The sequence below is a fragment of the Bubalus kerabau genome, chromosome 23 (assembly GCF_029407905.1).
Source record: "Bubalus kerabau isolate K-KA32 ecotype Philippines breed swamp buffalo chromosome 23, PCC_UOA_SB_1v2, whole genome shotgun sequence".
In the NCBI taxonomy this organism is placed as follows: Eukaryota; Metazoa; Chordata; class Mammalia; order Artiodactyla; family Bovidae; genus Bubalus; species Bubalus kerabau.
This window is the reverse complement of record NC_073646.1, coordinates 18,300,317-18,326,607: the sequence shown is the minus strand read 5'-3', so window position 1 is coordinate 18,326,607 and position 26,291 is coordinate 18,300,317. Positions and strand designations below refer to the sequence as shown.

General features: G+C 43.1%; 1 protein-coding gene and 1 long non-coding RNA gene across 5 annotated transcripts in view; both read right to left on the bottom strand.

Moving 5' to 3' along the window:
- IQCK (IQ motif containing K) overlaps positions 1-26,291 on the bottom strand; it is a 155,824-nt gene that overhangs the window by 128,432 nt on the left and 1,101 nt on the right. The window contains exons 1-4 of one of the 4 annotated variants that reach the window (XM_055561840.1): positions 11,444-11,712; positions 10,855-10,919; positions 8,327-8,456; positions 7,464-7,561 (exon numbers count right to left, since the gene is read on the bottom strand). In XM_055561840.1, the coding sequence (XP_055417815.1) occupies positions 7,464-7,561; positions 8,327-8,438 (210 nt within the window). In that variant the 5' untranslated portion in view covers positions 8,439-8,456; positions 10,855-10,919; positions 11,444-11,712. Of the gene's footprint in view, positions 1-7,463; positions 7,562-8,326; positions 8,457-9,200; positions 9,413-10,854; positions 10,920-11,443; positions 11,713-26,291 lie in introns of those variants that run through there. The other 3 variants (XM_055561839.1, XM_055561841.1, XM_055561842.1) reach the window with 3 other exon arrangements.
- LOC129637621 (uncharacterized) lies at positions 2,568-3,634 on the bottom strand. Its single transcript, XR_008707551.1, has 3 exons — positions 3,558-3,634; positions 3,237-3,483; positions 2,568-2,764 (listed from the first exon to the last, which is right to left on the bottom strand). It is a non-coding gene; the product is annotated as an uncharacterized LOC129637621 (long non-coding RNA).

The following is a 26,291-nucleotide window of genomic DNA, read 5'->3' as shown; positions in this document are numbered from 1 at the left end:
TGGGAAAGGATTAAAGAAATCTCTTTCACTTGCTAAATTCATATCATGAAATGAGCAGGGTCTTCATGTAATTCTAAGGCTGAGATAATTGATGGAAATCATAAACTTATGGTTTAGCCCCCCAACTATGTTCTCCAAAAGTTAAAGAATAGAGAAATATCTGCTTATTAAATAATCTGGATTTTATTCTGAACATTTGAAAGATTTAAACATCTAATGACGAACAAACTATTTGGTTATGAAATTCATCAGCCTAACTGATAATATCTAAAATGCTGTAGAGACTTCCTAGAGGTCCATTGGCTAAGACTCTGCACTCCCAGGGCAGGGGGGCCCGGGTTCAACCAGGAAACTAGATACCACAAGCCACAACTAAGAGTTTGCATGCCATAACTAAAAGTTTCCGAGTGCCACAGTTAAGACCTGATGCAGCCAAATAAAAATAAGTACATGTTTTTAAAAATTAAAATTTTAAATGACATATATAATGAATTATACGACTCAAAGTTATTATGTTATTATGAATCAAAGTCAAAATTATCAAGCTTATACACTCTGTCCCAGGCAGAGTCTGTTTGCTTCCATAGGCCAGGTCCTGAACCACTGGACCATGTAGCACAGACCTCCTTACTCATGTAGACACACACACAAGTGCCAGGCATGTGTGCAATTGGCCAAATGCTCTGTGGCCTAGTCTTCGGGTGTTGCCTCTTGCTGTCTCTTTCTCGTCCCACGTCGCTTTCACTGTTTTACTCTCCCTGGTTTCCCATGAAGTGTCCTGGTGCTCACACGACAATCTAATCAAGGGTTCGGCCCCACGAGGTGCCTGCCCCAGGCCTGTCTAGTGCCTCAGTCTCCTTCTCCAGAGCCTCCAGTCATCTTTCCTATTCGAACCTGGCCTCTGCTTTTGGAAGCCGTTAAGAGTAGCTGGCAGTGTGGTGCAGGGGCCAAACTCCTAGACCCAGGAAACAGGCTGCTCAGTTTGAATCTTGGCTCAGCCACTCACTTAGTTGTGCACTTGGTTTGTTGATTAACCCTGGTGCTGCATGGCCCTCATCTGTAAGACAGCGAGAATAGCACCCACATCAGAAGACTATTGGGAGGATTAAATGAACTTCTGTGGCTAAAGTGCTTAGAACAAGGTCTGGCACAAAGTACTGGCTCTCAATGTGCTGGAAACTACTATTCCTGAATTCCAGTCTCTTTTTCAACTCTGGCTCTCTACTGGCTATGAGGCTTCTTCAATTTTAGAGGATTTGCTCCTTACTCAGCGCCAGCTCCAGGGCACTGGACAGATCAGAGCAGCCTCCCCATGGTCTACCTCCCTCCAGGGGTGGCAAATCCAGACAGAGCAGGTACAATTAGTAAACAACCTCTTGCACGTAACAGCTACGTGCTCCTATAACTTAATTACGATCTGAAAAGTAAACTCTGACTTTTGCACAATCAGTGGTGCAGTGGCAAAGAACACTCCTGCCAAAGCGGGAGACCTAAGAGATATGGGTTTGATCTCCAGGTTGGGAAGATCCCCTGGAGGAATGCATGGCAACCCACTCCAGTAGTCTTGCTCAGAGAATTCCATGGACAGAGGAGCCTGCTGGGCTACAGTCCAAAGAGTTGCAGAGTTGGACATGACTGAAATGACTTAGCATGCTCACATATTCATATATTCATCTCACAAATATTTAGTGAGTCCCTACCTTTCTGGGTTCCAAAATCACTGCAGATGGTGACTGCAGCCATGAAATTAAAAGATGCTTGCTCCTTGGAAGAAAAGCTATGACAAACCTAGACAGCATATTAAAAAGCAGAAACATCACTTTGCTGACAAAGGTCTGTATAGTCAAAGCTATGGTTTTTCCAGTAGTTGTGTACAGATATGAGAATTGGACCATAAAGAAGATTGAGTGCTGGAGAATTGATGCTTTCAAACTGTGGTTCTGAAGAAGAAGACTGAGAGTCCCTTGGACAGTGAGGAACCAAACCAGTCAATCCTAAAGGAAATCAACCCTGAATATTCATCAGAAGGACAGATGCTGAAGCTGAAGCTCTAATACTTCAGCCTGATGTAGAGCTCAGATGCTGAAGCTGAAGCTCTAATACTTCGGCCTGAAGCTCTAATACTTCAGCCTGATGCAAAGAGCTTTACCAAGGGTCATTGGTAAAGACCCTGATGCTGGGAAAGACTAAGGAGAGGAGAAGGGGGCAACAGAGAATGAGATGGTTGGATGGCATCACTGACTCAATGGACATGAGTTTGAGCAAACTCCAGGAGATAGTGAAGGACAGGGAAGCCTGGCATGCTTCATTCCATGGGGACGCAAAGAGTCGGACATGACTTAGCGACTGAACTACAACTATGTTCCAGGCACTGCTGAAACAATATCATAGAACAAAACAGAAAATAAGGAAAGCAAGAAGAAATAACTAGAACTCAGCATTTTAAAGGCAAAACACAAGTCAGCAATTACTTGTAAGCTGCTGTTTCAAGATATAATTTGAATGGCCCTAATAAACAATGAATTATGCTGCTGTTTGAGAATCATTTGGAGGCAAGTTCAATTGTAGGTTACAGATAAGAATACTCTGGTTATGTAATTCTGGCTGGAGGCTGGTTATCATTCGGTTTAAGCATCTATTCCCGACGACAGGATGTGAGGAACAGCTGAATGGAGAAAATGCAAATCTGTTGTGCCTATCTGGATAAAAGGAGCTCCACTAGGATCTGACAAATGTTGAGATGGCAATAATGTAATTTTTAAGCCTGCAAAAATAACCCACAAAAGACTATGTGACATGGGGGTGGAGAGGGGAGGGAATTAAATTTAATTAAGAAATTCTAAAATCTTGAATCAAGAAATGAAAAAAGTAATAACAATTCACCCATCTTGCCTATTTGAGATACCAAGCTTCCTGATGAAGACTGCAGGAAGGTGGGGTAGGAAATTGACATTCAATAGTGCCATGACCTGGATGAATATGGATAGTCAATACTGAACTGCTGACATTCGTTTTACCAGCTTTTTCTGTTTATAGACCCTTCAGCAGAGCAACTTCTCAAGTTAATTAAAATAGGGATCTGCTCACTACAGTTTTTTCTGGTTCAGTCAGGGCAACTGGTCTGCACCAGCATATCAGGAGAATGACGCAAAATCAAGGTTTCCCAGATTTGAATTCACTAGGCCTGTGTCTCACAACTAAGCATTTCTGCCGGAGCAATATGAAGAAAACCTTACAATTCTGTCTTTGTTTGGGTGAGAGGTGAGAAGCTTCCTTCCACTACCCCACCCGCCAAAGGCTCCAAGTATCGGTTTAATTGCATTTCGAGGAAGGAAGGGTAAGCCGAATGCTGGACTTTTTTTTTGCTGAGTGGGTCAAGCAGGCTGACATGACATGGTCACGCAGCCAGATCTGAATTGTTCAGGATCCAAGGCGTCTGGAAAGGCTTGCGTGGGAGGAGGTGACTGGAGAGAACAGACATGGCTTTAGAGAGGATTAAAGAAGAATTGCTTAAGAGATGCCAACAAAGCCCTCTTCCCACATCTCTATGAAATTACCAGAAAATAAATCTTCTTGAAGTCCTTGTGTAATTAGATGTTTGAGGGAAGCTGGGACCAAGTGCTAAATAAGGCCTCAGGTAGCCAAGGAATAAAAGCAAGCCCACTCAGGTAACAGGTAACATGTATAATCCATCCTATCTGGGAAGCACCTGTAGCCCAGTAATACTAATGATCAGTCAGTTAACATTTACTGAGTTCTTCCCACATTCCTGGGACCGCTCTAAGCACTCTGTATGCACTACCTCATTTCATCAGCATGATATCCCATTGAAACTGTGTTCCATAGGGTTAACAGAAACTGGTGACTAATAGAAATTCTTGAGCTTGTCTTGAGCAGATAAGAGAACTACTTGTGAAAAGCTCCTCTGCTTAGAACCTGCTTTCGCTGATCAAGCTTGCCTTAATTATTTTTGCAGACTGCATACCCTCCAAGCTTCATGTAGCCTAGATAATATATCAGAAGACTCCATCACTGCTCCCTATAGATAATACCTCTGATGTACAAGTTGCTATAATAACAGTGGCTTAAGCTGTTTTTCAGAAATCTGGAGTCAGTTTTTGTCCAGTTCAAGCTGACCTTAAAACTGCACCTACACAGGTGACCAATGAATGACCTTTTGATGTCAGAGAGCCAAAAACTCTACCCTCAGATCAGGCTAGCACCTCTATTTTCTGAACATGTGTCCCATGAAGAAGCATAACTCAGATATACCTGTGGAGAACAGTCACTGTCTTTTGTCTTGTTCTTGTTTAGTCACTAAATTGTGTCTGACTCATTTGCAACCCCATGGACATAGCCCACCAGGCTCCTCTGTCCATAGGATTCTCCAGGCAAGAATACTAGAGTAAGTTGCTATTTCCTTCTCCAGTAGATCTTCCTAACCCAGGGATCAAACCCAAGTCTCCTGCTTGGCAGGTGGATTCTTTACCACTGAGCCACCAGGGAAGCCCAGCATGGTCTTACTAAAATTAAAAATACCATTTAACAAAGTTAGTAGGCCAAAGTATTAAGAGTCTAAACTGAAGTGAGTAGTCTGTCTGGGTTAAAATTGGCTCTATGATTTACTGGCTATGATTTTAGGCAAGGGACTTAAACTCTCTGAATTTCATTGTCTTATTTGTGAAAGGGAGGTAAATACTCTTAATCCTGTTAGGGAAAATTAAGACTGACATGCATGGAAAGCACTTATACTGCCTAGCACATAGTAAGTGCCCAATGTTAGCATTAATATTATTATGGAATGGAAAATCAAATCCAGCATTTGCAAAATGTCTACACTGTGTCGAATATCAAAGAAGTCAAAATTCAATCTCCCTTTTCCTGCCTCCAGTCACCTGCCCCATACCTCTGACCCTATACTCTTCACTGATAAATATCCCAAGCCCCTTGCCTTTGGGGAGGTGAATCTGAGCCTTGTTCTCCCGTCTCCGTGCTTGACTGCCTTGTGAAGAAACCCCTTCTCTGCTGCAAACATTGGCATCTTACTGTTTGCCTTGCTGTGCATCAGGCAGATGAACCTGGTTCAGTGACACCACGAGCAAGTGCTATTCTTCCGTTTACATGTAAGGAAAAGATGGTGACTTGGAAGGATGAAATGACTTGCCCAAGTCTGTACAGCCAGCTAAGGTGGAGGTAAATGTCAAAACCAGGTAACCCTGACCAGAGACAAGTTCTGAGCCACGATGCTATAAACCAAAGCCCAATTTACTTGTTAATTGCATAATTAATATATAATGAGGATTAGGTAGTGCAATTTGCCACCCACTGCTTTCTTATATTGACTAAACTCACAAAGTGGATGGAAGTCTTCTTCTCTCACTCCCACTTCATGGTGTCCCCCCAGGGATGTGCCCAAGAGAACAGCCTTTCTAGGCAGAAGGGAGCTGAGTCTTGGTCAAGGACATAGTAGTGGAGGTGTTCCCCTGATGTCCAACCACGCACTCATTTAGTGAGGGCCAACTACTTGTTCACCAGGGACTACGGTTCTGGGTAGAATATACGAGGCACTAAATAGAGATACAAAAATAAATCAGAGTATCTGTCCTCAAGGAACTTCAAATGCTGGAGAAACAGACATTTAAAAAATGAAGTGCATTTATGGATCAAGAATGTCTTAATTAAGGATGTCTTAATTTTCCCCAAGAAGAGAAATAGATGAAATACTCTGAAATCTGAGGGCTGGGTTCAATTGCTTCCAGTTTTGGAATAGTAGGCCTGAAAGAGAAGCCACAGTCCTGAGTTTGGAAAAACAAGCAAAACTTAAATATGCAGAGAATAAGAACTCAAGGATTTTTTCCTAAAAAAAAAAAAAGAAGAAGGAACATATTCAGAGAAGTGTGGGACTGGTACAGGGACCTCCAAGTGGGTCTATCTGCTGGAATGGAGGGTATAATCCAGGAAGGAGAACAGAGAGTGATGAGGCTGGAAGGAAAGAGGGGAAACCTGTGGAGGGTCCTGAAAGACAGGCTGAGGGGTCTTGGCCTCCTTATGTGGATCCATGGTTCTCAAATGGTGTGCCATGGCCCAGCAGTGTGCCCTAAACTCTTCCTTCACAGGTACGCTGCCTGGTTTCAGATCAATGCCTCATAATTCATTTCTTCTCCTATTAAAGACACAACTGTCATGGTGAGGCCTGTCAGAAGGAATGTTATGCTGAATGGATCAAGTTGTAGTGAATTAGGCTAAGGAATGAAGACAAGGAGGGGCAGTGCTAAAGCAAAATTGAGTGTTTGCTAGAGCATGTGAAAATGTTCTCTCTTCAACATATAAAATTATCAGGACAGTATATCTCCTATTCTTACAGAGATCCCATGCTGAAGGGCAACCAAGCAGATGATAACATCAACTGTGAATGCTTTAAAGACATCTGTCTGGCAGATTGGGGTTTGCATTGTAGTTATGGCCAATATTTCAAAACATCGTTTTGAATCATTTGATCTGGATATGAATCCTAGCTCTGCTATTCACCCTTGATCAACTTTCTGAATCTCTCCATTCCACTGTTTTCTCATCTGCAAATATGCAGATGATATGAATTAGAGGAACCTCAAAGGACTGTTGAGAGAAGTAAATGAGGTCATTGATGATTAAGCCCTTAGCCGAGTTCCCAGCAGAGAAGGCAATGGCACCCTACTCCAGTACTCCTGCCTGGAAAATCCCATGGACTGGAGCCTGGTAGGCTGCAGTCCATGAGGTCACACAGAGTTGGACCCAACTGAAGTGACTTAGCAGCTGCAGCAGAGTTCCCAGCATAGAACAAGCACTTGATCAACGCTAATTGTTGTTTTATTCTCTGCGTGCAGGCCATCCAAAATTCTAGGCCTGTGCAGCGAACACACATACCCAATGTATCCTGTCAATGGCAGAAAAGAGTATTCACTTTGGGGTATTCATGTGGGGGGGGGGCACCAGAATTGGAACTTGATTCATACAGAGAGCTAGTAGCTACAGCGTGATAATGACTGGTCACTGAGGACTCGATGTGCGCCAGGGGAAGCATGGCAAGAAGCAAGTACATTCGTGGCATTTGGCATGAAGTGGAGTAGGAAGAGGCCCAAGCTAGGAAGGTCAATCCGGAGCCAGATAAGAGGTAAGGAGAGCTATAATATGGGCTTGTCCTAACAGAAGCAGGCAACTCAAGAAACCTGGCAGATGCCAAATGCCCAGGAGAAGGGCAGGCAGGGAGGCCAAGCAAAGCAGAAAACCTCCCCATAGCCAGGCGGCCAGAGAGATGGCAGTGCGTGTGTGTGCACAGCTAGATGTCCCGGCTGGAGCTGGGTAAGTGACCAAAACACAGGCTTCCTCTCCCAAAGGGATTGTTTTGAAAACAACCACCTGATGGTATAATGAGCTACCATCTGATAAAAATGAATTATTATTTAGAAATAAACAAAACAACTGACCTCAAAACATTTTTCTTTCTTTGCTTGGTGAAGCAGGCTAGCCATTCCAGGCAGCAGAACTGGAAAGATGAACATTTCCAAAAACTCTTTGGGGGAACCTAAAAAAAAAAAAACAAAACATTCCCATCCCAAATCCCAAATGGCCCAAGTTAATCTGGGAGGAACATTTGCTTCTGAACCAAAAAAAGGTACTCTCCATTAAACAACATGACCATAAATGTTACATTTGACTCCAGACTGCTGAGTTGGGCTCTATTACTGAAGAAACTTAAAATATCCCCGAGTACGGTGGGGCTGTAGACCGGGTCCCACTCGGGGTCGAGGTCACAGGCACAGCCAGGGGCCCAGCTCAGCTGGAGGGAAATACACAAGAGGGGCGTGGTGGGAACTGAGGCCACAGGGGAACAGGGCAGGGTACGAGGTTCGGCTCCTCAGGGCACGGTGATGGTGGTTGCCAAGGCCCAAAGTACACTGGCTGAGGGAACAGAACAAGCCAGCAGGAGAGGGCCTGGCACCAGCGGGGAGGAGGAATGGGAACTCAGGGAGGAAGACGAGGACACCTATGTCTCTGGCTTCTGCACACCAAGCAAGACAGCATGATATTTTCTTTTACTCTGTACGTTTTCCCCCTTTGTATTTAACGTAGAACCTAGTTATGCTTGTTATTGATCATCTTTATATTAATACATTTCAACCTTAAAGATACATCAGTGGAATAAAGGACACTTTAATTAAAATAAGAACACATTCTTTCTTATTACGTGGTCTCCCTGAGTTCTATCTGTCCACCCAGTCCCCACCCCATGATTTCCCAAAGTTACAAGTCCCAAACCATAGACCTGAGATCTCACTTCCTTACGTACATGTTTTTGGGTCCACTGTTTCCCGTTTCACTTGAGAACAGGATGCTTGTGAGGCCACGGTTAAACGAGGAACTGGATAAAGGTGTTCTGCGTTGAAGCCATGGAAAACCATTTCCTCCAATGGCGACGCCTGCGGTGGTGGTGCGAGAGAGAATCAATTCATATTGTTTAAATAACTGTATTTTCTTTTATAATCTAACAAAGAATAAAATTCTGTGTCAGACTTTAGATTCGAGGGGGCATACTGAGCACAAATCTTTCTCTCTCTTCCCTCCCAAGACACCTATAAATGACAATCAAGAAATAAACCCCTAACAAAGAACAAAAAAGAAGAAACATCACTTTGCTGACAAAGGTCGGTCTAGTCAAAGCTATGGTTTTTCCAGTAGTCATGTATGGATGTGAGAGATGGACCATAAAGAAGGCTGAGTGCCAAAAAATTGATGCTTTCAAATTGTGGTGCTGGAGAAGTCTCCTGAGAGTCCCTTGGACTACAAGGAGATAAAACCAGTCAATCCCAAAAGAAATCAATCCAAATCTTCATTGGAAGGACTGATGTTGAAGCTGAAGCTCCAATACTTTGGCCACCTGATCCAAAGAATTGACTCGCTGGGAAAGACCCTGATGCTGGGAAAGACTGAAGGTAGGAGGAGAAAGGGGTGACAGAGAATGAGATGGTTGGACAGCATCACCGACCCGAGGGACATGAGTTTGATCAAACTCTGGAAGACGGTGAAGGACAGAGGAGCCTGGTGTGGTGCAGTCCATGGGGTCGCTAAGAGTCGGACGTGTCTTAGCAACTAAACAAGAAAGAATAGGAGGGCTGTCAGTGGGTGAGACATCTTCAAACATTTCAAAAGAAGCAGGATAAAACCTGTTGTCAGGTAATGGAGAGGAGTGGCAGCTCAGAATCCACAGGAGGAAACTGCCCTCAGAAGGCAAGAGTCCATGTTCCCACCAGAATGCTCAGTGGCTTCAGTGCTCCGAAATTCCACCCCACAGAGTGTGGAGATGAGCAAGGAAACAATATACAGGTGAGGTTAGGTGAAAATGCCGCTGGGGTTTCCTTGGCCTGCCCCTCTGCCGCCCCTCCCCCTGCTCCCGTCAGCATACATAACGCTACATTCACAGCAACCCATTGTATCTTGCTCTCCCTCCTTTCCAATGAATCTTTTGTAAACAGTTTAAACAAGCAGCCTGGGAAAGAGTACAACTACTCAGAGTGCCAGGTCGGCAGTCAAAAGATTAAAAAAAAAAAACAAAAAAAAACACAAACCTCAACATTGATTTGGAGGCTCCCAGCTCAGTCCCCAAATAGGGACTCCCTGCCTGTCAACCTTGAAGAAAAGTCCTCCAGAGGACAATCACCCACCATGAGCTCCCAGTCAGTGTTTCTATTCATAGAAGTGACCCATCCAGAAAACAAACCTATATGTATGGCAGGAAAAAAAAAAAAACAAAAAAACCTGCCTCTTTGTAGAAAAATCCACCAAGGCCTGTATTTTAAATTTTGAATTAAAAAACCAGAACTTTCTACATAGGTGAGGAACATCAACAGCATAAAAGACAAAGATCAAGATCTATAAAGAAGAATTGACCCTGAAGAGACACAAATAATTCAGGGAAGAGAACTGCAATTAGTATTTGGAGAGAAACTTGAAAAAGCACTGCATCCATAAAGCAAGAACAGGATGCAAGGAAAAAGGAAAAATCACAGGCCATGGAAGTTCTTAGACACAGAATTTCTAACAGGGGCAGCTGTAGTGTGATACTAGAAGTCTAGAGATTAGGTTTTGGACCCATTCCAGTGACAGTGCTCATCCCTCATAGCCTTACCTTTTTATTTTAAACTCCATTAAGACCTATTTTATTCCCAAGTGTATTGCCTTAAGTAAGTGTTAGTCACTCAGTCGTGCCCGACTCTTTGTGACCCATGGACTGCAGCCCACGAAGCTCCTCTGTCCATGAGATTTTCCAGGCAAGGATACTGGAGTAGGTTGCCATTTCCTTCTCCAGGGGCTCTTCCCAACCCAGGGATTGAACCTGAGTCTCCTGCACTGTGGGCATATTCTTTACTGAATGAGCTATAAGGGAAGCATCAATATTGCCTTGGGGCCTCCCTTTCTGATGCCCTGTCCTTGGCCCTCTCTCTTCCTTAGTACAATTTTAGCCCACCCAGCTATGCAAAAAGAAATCTGCTCCATCTGCAACACTGTCCCCAACATGGAAGTGACACTGAATTCACTGGAAAGGGCTTCCGCATCTAGGATCTCATTTGAGCCCTACAAAGGCCCTATGAGTCAGTCAAGGATGACCTGCTCCATTTAACGGACGCAGAAACTGAGACTCAGAGTGGTTGTGTGATGCCCTTTAAGCAGCAGAGGCGGGACTGGCCACTTCTGGTTCTGGTTCCAGGGCCTTTCCTTTCCCCACTTCCCGATTCATGACACTGTCTGATGCTCACCAGTTGTCAATGCTGTTCTCCAGTTAGAACCTTTCAGTTAGGTTGGGGCCCAGGTGATACTCACAGTAACCACAGCATCTTGTTTGACTTTATATCCTTCAGGAAAGGGAGGAAGCTCAGCTTCATACTCTGCAGGGAGTGGAGGGAAAAAAAAAAAAAAAAAAAGACCCTCAATTCCATACTTCATTAAAGCTTGATGTAATTTCGTTTCCTCTGAATAAAATATTCTTAAATTTTATTTTGGTTAGTGGTTTACAAAAGTGAAAAAACAACAAACAGGGTGTTTATTTAAATGAGTGAGAAATGATTCTTCTCTTGCATGAAAGAGTCTAGGCTTTATGTAAGAGTTTGAGGCTCTTCCTAAGCAGGTAGATTTAGATTTTGCCCCCCAAGTTATGCTCACGACAAGGGATAAAAGAGGAAGAAAATGAAGAGCATGGCTCAGGGAAGACACCAACGGCATACAGGAAGGAGAGGGGAGAAAAGGAAGAAGAGAATGTTGTGTATAGGAGGGCAGAATAAAAGAGACAGAGCAAGATGAGCCATCTTAGGCATTTCTGGGGATGGGCGTGAAGTTAAGACTGCCAGATCAGGGCACACAGCTAGAAAAGCAATCCCATAAACCCTTGCTAGTCAAAGCATTGCCCACAGACCAGCAGCATCAGCATTCCTGGGGAGTTAAAAACATAGCTAAGGGGCTTCCCTGATGGCTCAGTGGTAAAGAATCTGCTCGCCAGGGCAGGAGACAGAGGTTCGATCCCTGATCTGGGAAGATTCCACACACCTTGAGGCAACTAAGCCCGTGTGTCACAATTATTAAGTGTGTGCAACTGCAACGGGGGAGTAGCCCCTGCTCACTGCAAGTAGAGAAAGCCCTCAGGTAACAACGGAGACCCAGCACAGACAAAAATAAATAAATAAAAATTATATATATATTATACATGTATACATATAATATATATATATAATGAAACTAAAGTTGGAGAGGTCCTACTGTAAGCTCCATTAAGTTTCCATCTTTGCTATACATTAGAATCACCTGGTAGCTCTTTGAAAATGCCAATGTCTTTGCCCAACCCCAGAATTTTTTATTCCAATAGGTCTGAGCCAAGAATCAGAAGATCAGTATTTTTATAGTCGTCAGCTGATTCTAACATGCAGTGAGATGGAGAATGATTGCCAGGTTTCAAGACTGATCACAGTTAACCTGCTGCGGAGCTCAATGCAAAGAACATTCCGCACAAGTACTACGACAGCTATTGCTGAAACAGAAAATGCCCATGGCTGTATTAGTTCTGCCCCTAAAGGAAAGACTGGTAAAATATTTCTGGAAAGGTCAGTGTTTCAAAGGCAGTCGCATAGTTGCTTTGTAGTGATGAGAGAAAACAAAATTTCTGGGTAAGATGGAACTGATGCAGTTGTACTGGAGGCAAATTTTATTCCATCATCTAGTTCCTTATGGCACCCCACTCCAGTACTCTTTGCCTGGAAAATCCCATGGATGGAGGAGCCTGGTGGGCTGCAGTCCATGGGGTAGCTAGGAGTCAGACACGACTGAGAAACTTCACTTTCACTTTTCACTTTCCTGCATTGGAGAAGGAAATGGCAACCCACTCCAGTGTTCTTGCCTGGAGAATCCCAGGGACAGGGAGCCTGGTGGGCTGCCGTCTATGGGGTCGCACAGAGTTGGACATGACTGAAGTGACTTAGCAGCAGCAGTTCCTTATCAAGTAGTAGAGAAATTCTCAACTTTTTTTTTTTTAACTCTTAGGTATCAGATTGGGAACAAGTACATCAGGATGCAGGTTATTAGCAATTTAATAGGTCTCTAGTGCTGTGTAACAAACTACCACAAACTCATAGCAACTTTAAATAATGCAGATTTATTATCTCACACTTCCCGAGGGTCAGGGTTTCATCAGGTTGAAATCAAGGTGTGAGCCATGACTGTGATCTCATCTGACAGCTGGAGTCCTCTTCCAAGTTCACTGACGGTTGGTGGGATTCAGTTTCTTGTGGATTCAGGTCTGAAGTCCCAGTTTTCTTTTGGGTTGTTATGAAAACTGCTCTCAGCTTCTAGAGGCTTGCTACCCTCAGATCCTTGCCACAATAGCTCACTCATGGTTATTTGCTTCTTCAAAGCAAGCAGAAGTCTCTTCTGCTTGAATCTGACTTCTTTTAAAGACTCACCTGATTAAGCCAGGCCCACCTACAATCATCTCCCCAGTTTAGAGTCAATTGAGGGAATTCCCTGGTGGTTCAGTGGTGAGGACTCTGAGCTTCCAGTGCCAGGGCTCTGGGTTCAATCCCTGGCCAGGGGAACTAAGATTCCATAAGCTGCACGGTGCAGCCAAAAACAAAACTACAGATTCAATTTAGAAAAAAAAGATAATCTCAATAGATTATACACTTAAATTAGATCTATAAAATCCTTTGCCACTAATCCCTGGATTAGTATCTGAATGGACAACTGGGAGGTATGTGCACTAGGGGCAGGAATCTTGGGGACCATCTGAGAATTCTGCCCACCACAGTAGCTCTAGTTCTGCCACTTTATTTTTTCTTCTCAAGCACAAAATGTAAATTCACTGTCATCCTCCAACACGTTGAGAATCACCAATGTGGTGTAAAAACTGTTTGTTTGGATTTAAGATACATATACAATTACAGGTTTCCCGGTAGCTCAGCTGGTAAAGAATCCGCCTGCAATGCGGGAGACCTGGGTTCAATCCTTGGGTTGGGGAGATCCCCTGGAGGAGGGCATGGCAACCCAGTCCAGTATTCTTGCCTGGAGAATCCCCATGGACAGAGGAGCCTGGCTGGCTTCAGTCCATGGGGTCACAAAGAGACAGACACGGCTGAGTGACAAAGCACAACATAGCATATATTTATAGCTTTGATTACAAAAGCAATACATGCTTATTGTGAGAAAAATTCCAAATAACACAGAGATGTCTTATCACACCTAATCCCATTACAATTCACATCTATTGTTGGAACTGGCATAGATTCATCCAAGTCTTTTTCAATGCATTTACTAACATTTGTACACATTTCACAAATACATTCATTTACTTTAGATCTCCTAGACTAGGTCAAATCATCCAAACATAGACCCTGATAAACACCGTGTCCTTATTCTGCAAAGCTTATATCAAGTCTTATTCTTATTTGAAATTTATAAAAATTATCAAATATCTCTTTTAATAGACTGGTTTTCTTTGGGGGGGGGGGGGCAGGGATGTACCTGGTCTGTTTGTGCTCACCATCATATTCCCAAAGAATATGAAGCTGAATGAATATACTTTTTTTTTTTTAAGAAAAACTGTTGGCCATTCTGCACAGTATGCGGGATCTTAGTTCCCCTACCAGGCATTAAACACATGCCCCTGCATTAGAAGTGCCAAGTCTTAACCACTGGACTACCAGGGAATTCTGAAACTGAATGAATGATGCAATCAATGAATGCATGAACAAAGCAAATACTACAGCAAGTTACTTCTGACTCTTGGTCAATTCACTGTATTTATGAGAGCCCATTGTGTGCCAGGATCCATTGCTGCTACTATATGATGTGCCTCATTTATTCAACCAGTGTACTTAGTGGGCTTTTAGATTGCTTCCAGTTTTTCATTATTACAATGCCGCTGTAAGCATCTTTATACATTACACCATCGATCAGAAAGGAGGTGGTTTTGTAGGATTAACTCTCAGATGTGAAATTGTGCTTTCAAATGAAAAAATGATTTAAATTTTGGGCCAAATTGCCCTCCAAAAGGTTTACAATAATTCATACTCCTAGACCTGTCTGTTCTTCTCAGGTATAATCTATCTTACACATATTTAAAATTATATTTTACTTTTATCTATATTTCTTTAATCATTACTTATCTGCCATTTCTATTTTTCCCAAGCAGAAATTTGATGGAAAATATACAAACTTTTTCATCATACAACCATGAAAGATATAGTTATGATTCTGCATAAGTATGGGAAAATAATTAGCTTCAGGACAATCTGATGTGTTTTTTATTTCAAGCCTCTGTAATGTTTAAGAGAATTTGGCATATTTGAGAATTTAACACTGCTATCACCTTGTGATTTCAATTAAAACATACAATTGACCTAAGACTGATGCTTTTTACATTGAAATCTTTATGAATTTGATTAACTTTGTAAAGAGAACTGAAGAAAAATTTGCTGGTTTGGCATTAGAAATTCTTAAGAAAATCAGGTGTATTATGTGTATAAATGTTTACAATCTTTTACTTAAGCTTGTAAACTGGATTCCAGGTCTCTCCCACTTTTCGAAAGTTTGCTTTATGCACTTCACTTTGACAAAAGACCTACCTGTGTTCACTAACCAAAATTAGTCCAAAGAGCATTGTTGTTTTTATGAGAAAAGGTGAAAACTGAAAAAGAACAGTTTGTTGTGCAGTGAACTGTTGTAGAGGAAGTGTGTGCCCCAAGCAGTGGAGTTCAGTTCAGTCCAGTCCAGTCGCTCAGTCGTGTCCGACTCTGTGACCCCCTGAACCACAGCACACCAGGCCTCCCTGTCCATCGCCAACTCCCGGAGTTTACCCAAACTCATGTCCATTAAGTCGGTGATGCCATGCTCCTTCCCTGGGACTACACTGAACTCAGCATTAAGCCGCCATAGCTATGAATTCTCTGTGAACACTGTGCTTTTTCTCGATTTATTTTATGCATCCTTTAGCAAGATGTGACCTAAGGTATAATTACTTCTTCACTTTATGCCATTTTGGCTTCTGAAAGGTTGCATAGGAACTCTCTACTTTTGGATAGCAGGGGGAACCTGAAATTGGTTAGGGGAATTTGATATTATATGTTTGTTAAACAAACAGTAATCCAAGAACAAGTAAAAGTAGATGTTCATTTTACAGAACAAAGGCAACATTATGCAAGAGGCAGAGCAGAAACAGCCTGTAACTCTGTTGGTGGAACAGAACCCTTGCGCTCAAATTGGAACCTGCTCCCCACCCTGCCATGCTCCAGGGATGTGACATAATGAAATGTCTTTATTGCTCAGGCCACTACTGGTGGGGCTTTCTGTGATTTGCAGCTGAACATGTTTCTAACTGAAACAGCCATTAAAATGCAATGTTCCCGAACAGTGGCCTACTGGAAACGGATGAACCAGGAAGGTGGAGGCTGGAAGTGAATCCATTGAACACTTGGCTAGCACACACTGGTGAGGGGCTGAGCAAGGTGCTGGAGGGACAGATGAAGATGGCAGATGAGCTTGTTTGGTGAGGGGATGGGTGGTAAGAGCCAGCGGTTATGAGGTGTGAAAGCAATGTTGTAGAGGGCTGCACTGAGGAAGCACCAAGAAGAGGCTTCAAAATCAGTGTGAAGAATAATAGAAGGCTTTCCAGAAGAGAGGTCACTTGGGCTTGGGTCTTAAAAGATAAAGATAGAAGAAAGCAGAGATTGTCCCATGAGAGGCAAAGCTTGTGCAAAGGCTCAGAGGAATGGAACAGCATGGTGTGTTGGAAGGCATGGTTTCCTATGGCTAAAGGTACACAGCACAGGACAGTGGTACTGGGGCTTAGTCACTTGCCAAGAGAGCTTATTTAAAATGCAGAGCTTAGGGACTCACCCCCAAGGAATAGGGGTGAGTCATCACACCGAAGGAATTTGCACGGTAGCAAGTATCTGGGAGACTGTGACGTAGGTGCCGCAGGTCTACACTTCGAACCACGCTGGCGTGTTGCTTAAGGGCTTAAACTTGAGTGTTGCACATATCTGAGTTGGAGCCTGATTCCACCACTTACTTGGGGCAAGTTTAAGCTCTCTATGCCTCAATTTCCTTATCTGTTTAAACCACCAAGTTGCTATGAGGTTTAGACAAGAGGAAAATCAAGCACCTAGCACAGTGCCTGGCACATAAAGGGCAGCTCTGTAGATGTTAACCATTAGGATGATTTGGATAAATGGTAGGTGATGAACCTAAATAAAGAGAGACAGAGACCAAATTATTGTTTTTTTATTTTATTTATTTATTATTGGCTGGGTCTTTGTTGCTTCGAGGGCTTTTCTCTAGTTGCAGTGAGCAGGGGCTACACTCTGGTTGCGGGGCGCTGGCCTCTCATCGTGGTGGCTTCTGTTGTTGTGGAGCTCGGGCTCTTGGGCCCATGTGCTTCGGTGGTTGTGGCACGTGGGCTCAGTAGTTGTGGCTTCCAGGCTCTAGAGCATGGGCTCAACAGTTGTGGCTCATGGGCTTACTTGCTCCACAGCATGTGGGATCTTCCCACATGTTCAATCAGGGATCGAACCCATGCCTCCTGCCCTGGCTGGTGGATTCTTTACCACTGAGCCACCAGGGAAGTCTGAGACCAAATTATTAAAGGGCTTAGATGTTAAGCTAAAAAGTTTATATTCACCATGAAAGCTGTGATAATCATTCTAGGTCATCGGATGATGTGATCAGATTTTGAGAGAGCTTCTTGTGGAAAGATAGTCTGGAAGGAAGCCCTTCCCAATTATAAAGCTACAGCAGTGATCTAAACAGGCAGTGGTAAGGGCCCATGAGAACCACGGGGTGGGGCGTTGGGGCTCACAGGAGATGTGGAGTCAGTAGGATCTATAGGGATTAGAGAATCAATGCAGGGACCATGAAAAGTGAAAGGGACGCATATAAGATGAACTGCTGATTTCTGAACTGGCAGTCTATGATGGAAAATAATTGTTGGTGTCTTGAACAGTGCCTGGGGTCAATGCCTGGCCCAACATGGGTAGATATGATGACTGACATATGAGAACGATTTCATCAGAGCCGTGAAATAGGAGCTGATGGGTTTATAGAGGAATGGGAATGACAGCGAATGAGCTTTTGAAATCAAGCAAGACCCTATGGTCTTAGCCCACCATGTCCTCCACTTTCCTTCTGTTTGTGGACAAACTTTAGCCAAAGAATAATCAGAGAAGTGATAAAATGCAGAAACAGAGGAAAGCAGTCCAACAAAACTAAATAATAATGGTTTAGTCATTAAGCGTAGTCAGGGACCTTTAGTTCCATCTCAAGAAGGACTATAGATAATATTCTGACCCATATCCTGTAAGCTGTCTTACAAGTACTGATATACCCACCACGCAGGGGAAGAAGTTAACTATATGATGACCAGACTGTAGCCATAAGCTGCCACAATTCTAAGAACTGACCTCAAGCAAACGGGAACAAACCGATCCTGGAACTGAAGATTAACTGTACTCTACTAAACAGTCAAGATGATCCTGGCCTGACCACCGATGACCAATTTCAAGATGACTGTCACAGCTGATTGTGCTATTTCTGCATGTAGCCCTCTCCCTCAGCCTACTGGTTGGGCAGGGGTCGGGGGGCAGAGGTAGGGAGTTGGCCTTTGGACAGGAGTCTGCCTCCCCCACCACCCCCCATCCCCCACCCACTGGTTGACAGCATCCAAAATAAAGCATACTTTCCTTTCCACCAAACTTGCCTCTTTGTTGGCTTTTGAGTGATGAGTAGCCAGACCCCACTTCTGGTGGCACTGCAAACAAGAGCTCTTTTTGGAAGTTTAGCTGTGAGGGCATGAGGGACACACAAGAGCTAGAAGACGACAGGGGCCAAGGCAGAGGCTTTCCCCAAGCCAACTGACTACAGGATGCTTGGAGGGAAAAGCCAGCAGTGGAGTTAAAGATGTAGGAGAGATGAGTGATAGAGGAGGATCCGAGGACACCAAGCGGAAGGTACCAAAGCACAGATGCAGGGCTGAGCTGTGTGGGAAGCGAGATAAATACTTCTTCCGTGTATGCAGACACAAATCTGTCTGCTGGTATTTGCAAGTTGGAGGATTCTCTCCCTACTCCTGATCACCTGCCTAGTCTCAGTGAATGCCTTCTCCACCTGTCAAATGGTTTCACCAAGTCAGAGGAGTGGAGGAAACACTGAGGACCAGCACACGTAGGCAACGTGAGAAGGCGTTGATGGATGCTGCCTGATAAGCACTGCTGACAAGCCATCTGCTGCCATTTTTCTCCAGCTGCTCAGCGGCTGTGCTGGGGGAACAAGCACTGACTCAGAACTGGTCCATGTTGTTACCTAGCAGGTGACATGAAGGGACCAGGTTTCACAACAGCATTGAGAGCTGAGGCCAGCGAATATCTTTGGAATGATGAACTAACGGCAATAATGAGGATGCCAATGGCAATGATAATAACAGCAATATCAGAATAGAAGACTGTAAGCTCCAAATACTGCACAACTGCACTCATCTCGTATGCTAGTAAAGTAATATGCTCAAAACTCTCCAAGCCAGGCTTCAGCAGTACGTGAACCATGAACTTTCAGATGTTCAAGCCGGTTTTAGAAAAGGCAGAGGAACCAGAGATCAAATTGCCAACATCTGCTGGATCATCAAAAAAGCAAGAGTTCCAGAAAAACATCTATTTCTGCTTTATTGACTATGCCAAAGCCTTTGACTGTGTGGATCACAATCAACTGTGGAAAATTCTGAAAGAGATGGGAATACCAGACCACCTGACCTGCCTCGAGAAACCTATATGCAGGTCAGGAAGCAACAGTTAGAACTGGACATGGAACAACAGACTGGTTCCAAATAGGAAAAGGAGTATGTCAAGGCTGTATATTGTCACCCTGCTTATTTAACTTAAATGCAGAGCACATCATGAGAAACGCTGGGCTGGAAGAAGCACAAGCTGGAATCAAGATTGCCGGGAGAAATATCAATAACCTCAGATATGCAGATGACACCACCCTTATGGCAGAAAGTGAAGAGGAACTCAAAAGCCTCATGATAAAAGTGAAAGAAGAGAGTGAAAAAGTTGGCTCAAAATTCAACATTCAGAAAACGAAGATCATGGCATCTGGTCCCATCACTTCATGGGAAATAGATGGGGAAACAGTGGAAACAGTGTCACACTTTATTTTGGGGGGCTCCAAAATCAGTGCAGATGGTGATTGCAGCCATGAAATTAAAAGACGCTTACTCCTTGGAAGGAAAGTTATGACCAATCTAGACAGCATATTCAAAAGCAGAGACATTACTTTGCCAACAAAGGTCTGTCTAGTCAAGACTAGGGTTTTTCCAGTGGTCATGTATGGATGTGAGAGTTGGACTGTGAAGAAAGCTGAGCACAGAAGAATTGATGCTTTTGAACTGTGGTGTTGGAGAAGACTCTTGAGAGTCCCTTGGACTGCAAGGAGATCCAACCAGTCCATTCTAAAGGAGATCAGTCCTGGGTGTTCATTGCTAAAGCTGAAACTCCAATCTTTGGCCACCTCATGTGAAGAGTTGACTCATTGGAAAAGACCCTGATGCTGGGAGGGATTGGGGGCAGGAGGAGAAGGGGACGACAGAGGATGAGATGGCTGGATGGCATCACTGACTCAATGGACATGAGTGTGAATGAACTCCAGGAGTTGCTGATGGACAGGGAGGCCTGGTGTGCTGTGATTCATGGGGTCACAAAGAGTCGGACACGACTGAGCGACTGAACTAAACTGAACTGAAGCTGCAAATAATTTGACTCAGTCTTGGCTAAAACCATAGTTAAAAATCATTAAGTCATAGGCAATCACAAGATTTAATGTGAAGCCTTAGCAGGAAAGATGTTTATTGATATTAATACAGGTGCTTTTGAAAATAAAAAGCCCTGGATTAGCTGTCACTGGAAAGATGAGAAAACTGAAGAATATTGAAAGTAAGTCATCGTACAGACACACACACGCACAGGACTAGCCAGATAGAATAAAGGTCTTAACACCTAATCTCATTTTCTTGAAATTGAGTTTCTGACAGTTCTGTTAGGTGTGATGATTTGCTTTTTAAATGGAGATATCCTAACAAAATATAATACTTAACCTCAAACAAGCCTGCTTTTCATGTTTGCTGCGAGAAACTGAATTTACTATGTTTGTTATAGAAAATTACATTTGTTAGAATGTTTGTTTTAAGAAACTGGATCTATCATCCATGTTATAACAATCATTTCAGGGCCTGTGTATATAAACTCACCATCTTTGACCTCATTAACTTATATTTGTAACTCTACCACTTTCTAAGTGACATCAAATTAGCTGCTTTTGAGAGCAAGAAAACACTTCTGTCTTTACCTTCTTGCTACAGGCCTGTGTGACAAAAATAAATTCCATGATTCTAAAACAAATGCAAAGTATGCTTCTTTGTCAATATCAGGACATTTATTGAGCACTTTGTAAATGCCAGGCACTGTGCCAGGCACCTTTGCATATGTCATCTTAAGCCATCCTCACAACAGCCCTGTGAGGTAGGTACAAGGATTATCCCCTCTTTGAGTTGTTGAGCAGCTTCCCCAACAAACACCACTAGTCAATTGCATTGTGAAGAGCTGTTTGCCCTGGAGAAGGGCACACTCCTGGGAAAAGACAGCCACAATAACAACCTTCTATTGACATTTGAGTGTTTTCATAATGGTACTGTGATTAGCAACTTGGATCACAGCACCAGGAGGGTAAGGACCAAGAGGCAGACGTTACAAGGAAAACATTCAAGATGAAAAAGATTTTTCTGGTATAATGCAATATGGGAGAAGGAATTCAAGCATTGGGTAGGAGTTGAAATAGACTGGAGATCTATTTCATCTATTTCTATGGTCAAATAGATATCTATCACCTCTGAGTCCATTATTCTCTTCTTTCTTTGAATTTTCCACTTCTCTCAACTCATCACCCTCTCCCGCTACCTAGTCCAATATAACGGCATATTCAGTCTTTTCTCCATTCAACATTTATTGACCTGCACTGTCCTATATAGTGGTCATTAGCCACATGCAGCTGTGTTAGCTTATCAGAACTTATCAGAAGCAAAACAAAAAATTCAGTTCCAAGGTTGCACTGATCACATTTCAAGTGCTCAATACCCATCTGTGAAAGTTCTATTGGACGGCACTCTTTCAGACAGTTGAGGTAGTGACGGTAGCCACAAGAACGAAAAATCTGAGTTCCTGACCTTGAGGAGTACACAATCTTAGGAAAATGAAACATCCAGCATTATTTATTAAGAGTAACACACACTGAGCCCTTGCTGCAAAACGGGCGCTTTGCTAAGCCCTTTCAGAAGTGATCCTCTAGCTGCATCCTCCTAACACCATGAAATAGGTGCCGTTATCATGCTTATTTTACTGACAGGATGAGATGCAGGTACACCTTGTTTTATTGTGCTTCACTTTATTGCACTTAGAAGCTGTAGATGTTTTCTTTTTTACAAGTTGAAGATTTGTGGCAATCCCACCTACGTCAAGCAAGTCTTTTCTCAACAGTATTTGCTCACTTTGTGTCTATGTCACATTTTGGGAATTCTCACAATATTTCTAACTTTTTCTTTATTTTGTATTTGTCATGGTGATATGTGCTCTTTGCCATTAGTACTGCAAAAAAACCATAACTCATGGAATACTCAGATGATGGTGACAGCATTTTTTTTTTTTTTTTTTAGCAATAAAGTATTTTTACTTTTGGCCACCCTGGCTTGTGGGATTTTAGTTTCCCTACCAGGATTGAACCCCGGGCCTTCTCCAGTGAAAGCTCGGAGTCCTAACCACTGGACCACCAGGGAATTCCCCAGCAATAAAGTATTTTAAATTAAGACATATACAGAGTCTTTTTAGACACAATGCTATCACGCACTTAATAGACTACAGGATTGTGCAGACGAACTTTTATGGGTACTGCTCCTGCTGCTGCTAAGTCGCTTCAGTCGTGTCCAACTCTGTGCAACCCCACAGATGGCAGCCCACCAGGCTCCCCTGTCCCTGGGATTCTCCAGGCAACAATACTGGAGTGGATTGCCATTTCCTTCTCCAATGCATGAAGTGAAAATTGAAAGTGAAGTCGCTCAGTCGTGTGCGACTCTTAGCGACCTCATGGGCTGCAGCCTACCAGGCTCCTCCGTCCATGGGATTTTCCAGGCAAGAGTACTGGAGTGGGGTAGGAAGCCAAAAAAATTCCTGTGAGTCTGTTTATTGCTGTGGTCTGGAATCCAGTAACTTGGAAGTATGCCAGGCATACTTAACTTGTTCAAGGTGTGTGAAGAGTAATATGGGGCAGCAAGACCAAGGGAACACTGCAGGCCAACAAAGGAAGGTGAGCTAAACACCATTTGGGGATTTTAAGGAAGGTCAGAAGTGGACAGGGCTTCCCTCATAACTCAGCTGGTAAAGAATCTGACTGCAATGCAAGAGATCCGGGTTCAATTCGTGGGTCGGGAAAATCCCCTAGAGAAGGAAATGGCAATCCACTCTAGTATTCTTGCTTGGTAAATCTCATGGACAGAGGAGCCTGGTGGGCTACAGCCCATGGGGTTGCAAGAGTAGGACACGACTTAGCAATTAAACCACCACCACCACAGAAGTAGAGGATTAAAACCAAATCTGTCTAGACCATGGGTGCTCAACACGTGGGCGACAGACTATCTACATCAGAATTACCTGGGGTGTTCCTTAAAAGTGCAAACCCCCTACATCCCATTAGGAGCCCTGTGGTGGGGCCTGGGGAACTTTGTTTTAAACAAGCTTCCTGTCTCCATCTCAGTGCTTCTTTCCTGCTCACTAAAGGAGGTTTCATTCTTTCTGGAGTTTTTTCTCTACTCTTCTCCAGTAGCATATTGGGCACTTATCAACCTGGGGAGTTCTTTTTTCAGTGTCATATCTTTTTGCCTTTTCATACTGTTTATGAGGTTCTCAAGGCAAGAATACTGAAGTGGTTTGCCATGCCCTTCTCCAGTGGACCACATTTTGCCAGAACTCTCCATCATGACCCATCTGTCTTGGGTGGCCCTACACCGCATGGCTCATAGTTTCATTGAATTAGACAAGGCTGTGGTCCATGTGATCAGTTTGATTAGTTTTCTGTGATTGTGGGTTTCATTCTGTCTTCCCTCTGAGAGACTGACTGTGGGGGAAACTGGGTCTTGAACTTATGGGCGGGGCCATGCTAAGTAAATCTTTAATCCAATTTTCTGTTGCTGGGTAGGGCTGTGTTCCCTCCCTGTTGTTTGATCTGAGACCAAACTATGGTGGAGGTAATGAATAATGGCAACCTCCTTCCTTGCTGTAAAGAACAGTACTACATAGAAACCTGGTATACTAGGTCCATGAATCAAGGTAAACTGGAAGTGGTCAAACAGAAGATGGTAAGAGTGAACAGTGAACATTGACATTTTAGGAATCAGTGAACTAAAATGGACTGAAATGGGCAAATTTAACTCAGATGACCATTATATCTATTATTGTGGGCAAGAATCCCTTAGAAGAAATGGAGTAGCCTTCATAGTCAACAAAAGAGTTCAAAATGCAATTCTTGGGTGCAATCTCAAAAACGACAGAATAATCTCTGTTCGTTTCCAAGGCAAGCCTTCAATATCACAGTAATCAAAGTCTACGCCCCAACCAGTAACGCTGAAGAAGCTGAAGTTGAACAGTTCTATGAAGACTTACAAGACCTTTTAAAACTGATACCCAAAGAAGATGTCCTTTTCATTATAGGAGATTGGAATGCAAAAGTAGGAAGTCAAGAGATACCTGGAGTAACAGGCAAATTTGGCCTTGGAGGACAAAATGAAGTAGGACAAAGGCTAACAGAGTTTTGCCAACAGAACGCACGGATCATAGCAAACACCCTCTTTCAACAACACAAGAGACAACACTACTCATGGACATCACCAGATGGTCAATACTGAAATCAGACTGATTCTATTATTTGCAGCCAAAGATGGAGAAGCTGTATACAGTCGGCAAAAACAAGACCGGGAGCTGACTGTGGCTCCAATCAAGAACTCCTTATTGCCAAATTCAGACTTAAATTGAAGAAAGTATGAAAAACCACTAGACCATTCAGGTATGACCTAAATCAAATCCCTTACAATTATACAGTGGACATGACAAATAGATTCAAGGGATTAGATCTGATAGACAGCGTGCCTGCAGAACTATGGAGGGAGGTATGTGACACTGTATAGGAGGCAGGGATCAAGACCATCCCCAAAAAAAAGAAATGCAAAAAGGCAAACTGGTTGTGTGACCAGGACTTACAAATAGCTGAGAAAAGAAGAGAAGCGAAAGGCAAAGAAGAAAAGGAAAGATACACCCATTTGAAAGCAGAGTTCCAAAGAATAGCAAGGAGAGATAAGAAAGCCTTCCTCAGTGATCAGTGCAAAGAAATAGAGGAAAATAATAGAATGGGAAAGACTAGAGATCTCTTCAAGAAAATTAGAGATACCAAGGGAACATTTCATGCAAAGATGGGCTCGATAAAGGACAGAAATGGTATGGATCTAACAGAAGCAGAAGATATTAAGAAGAGGTAGCAAGAATACACAGAAGATCTAGACAAAAAATATCTTCACAACCCAGATAATCATGATGGTTTGATCACTCACCTAGAGCCAGCCATCCTGGAATGTGAAGTCAAGTGGGCCTAAGGAAGGATCACTACAAACAAAGCTAGTGGAGGTGATGGAATTCCAGTTGAGCTATTTCAAATCCTAAAAGATGATGCTGTGAAAGAGCTGCACTCAATACGCCAGCAAATGTGGAAAATTCAGCAGCAGCCACAGGACTGGAAAATCTCAGTTTTCATTTCAATCCCAAAGAAAGGCAATGTCAAAGAATGTTCAAACTACCACACAGTTGCACTCATCTCACATGCTAGCAAAGTAATGCTCAAAATTCTCCAACCTGGGCTTCAAGAGTGCGTGAACTGTGAACTTCCAGATGTTCAAGCTGGTTTTAGAAAAGGCAGAGGAACCAGAGATCAAACTGCCAACATCTGCTGGATCATCGAAAAAGCAAGAGAGTTCCAGAAAAACATCTACTTCTGCTTTATCCAACTACACCAAAGCCTTAGACTGTGTGGATCACAATAAACTGTAGGAACGTCTTAAAGAGATGGGAATACCAGATCGCCTTACCTGCCTCCTGAGAAATGTATATGCAGGTCAAGAACCAATAGTTAGAACTGGACATGGAAAAACAGGCTGGTTCCAAATTGGAAAAGGAGTACATCAAGGCTGTATATTGTCGCTCTGCTTATTTAACTTATATGCAGAGTACACCATGCAAAATGCCAGTTGGATGAAGCACAAGCTGGAATCAAGATTGCTGAGAGAAATATCAATAACCTCAAATACACAGATGACACCACCCTTAGGGCAGAAAGAGAGAAGAACAACTAAAGAGCCTCTTGATGAAAGTGAAAGAGAAGAGTGAAAAAGTTGGCTTAAAACTCAACATTCAGAAAGCTAAGATCCTGGCATCTGGTCCCATCACTTCATGGCAAATACATGGGGAAACAGTGGAAACAGAGACTTTATTTTCCTGGGCTCCAAAATCACTGCAGATGGTGACTGCAGCCATGAAATTAAAAGATGCTTGATCTTTGGAAGAAAAGCTATGACCAACCTAGACAGCATATTAAAAAGCAGAGACAATACTTTGCCAGCAAAGGTCCATCTAGTCAGAGCTGTG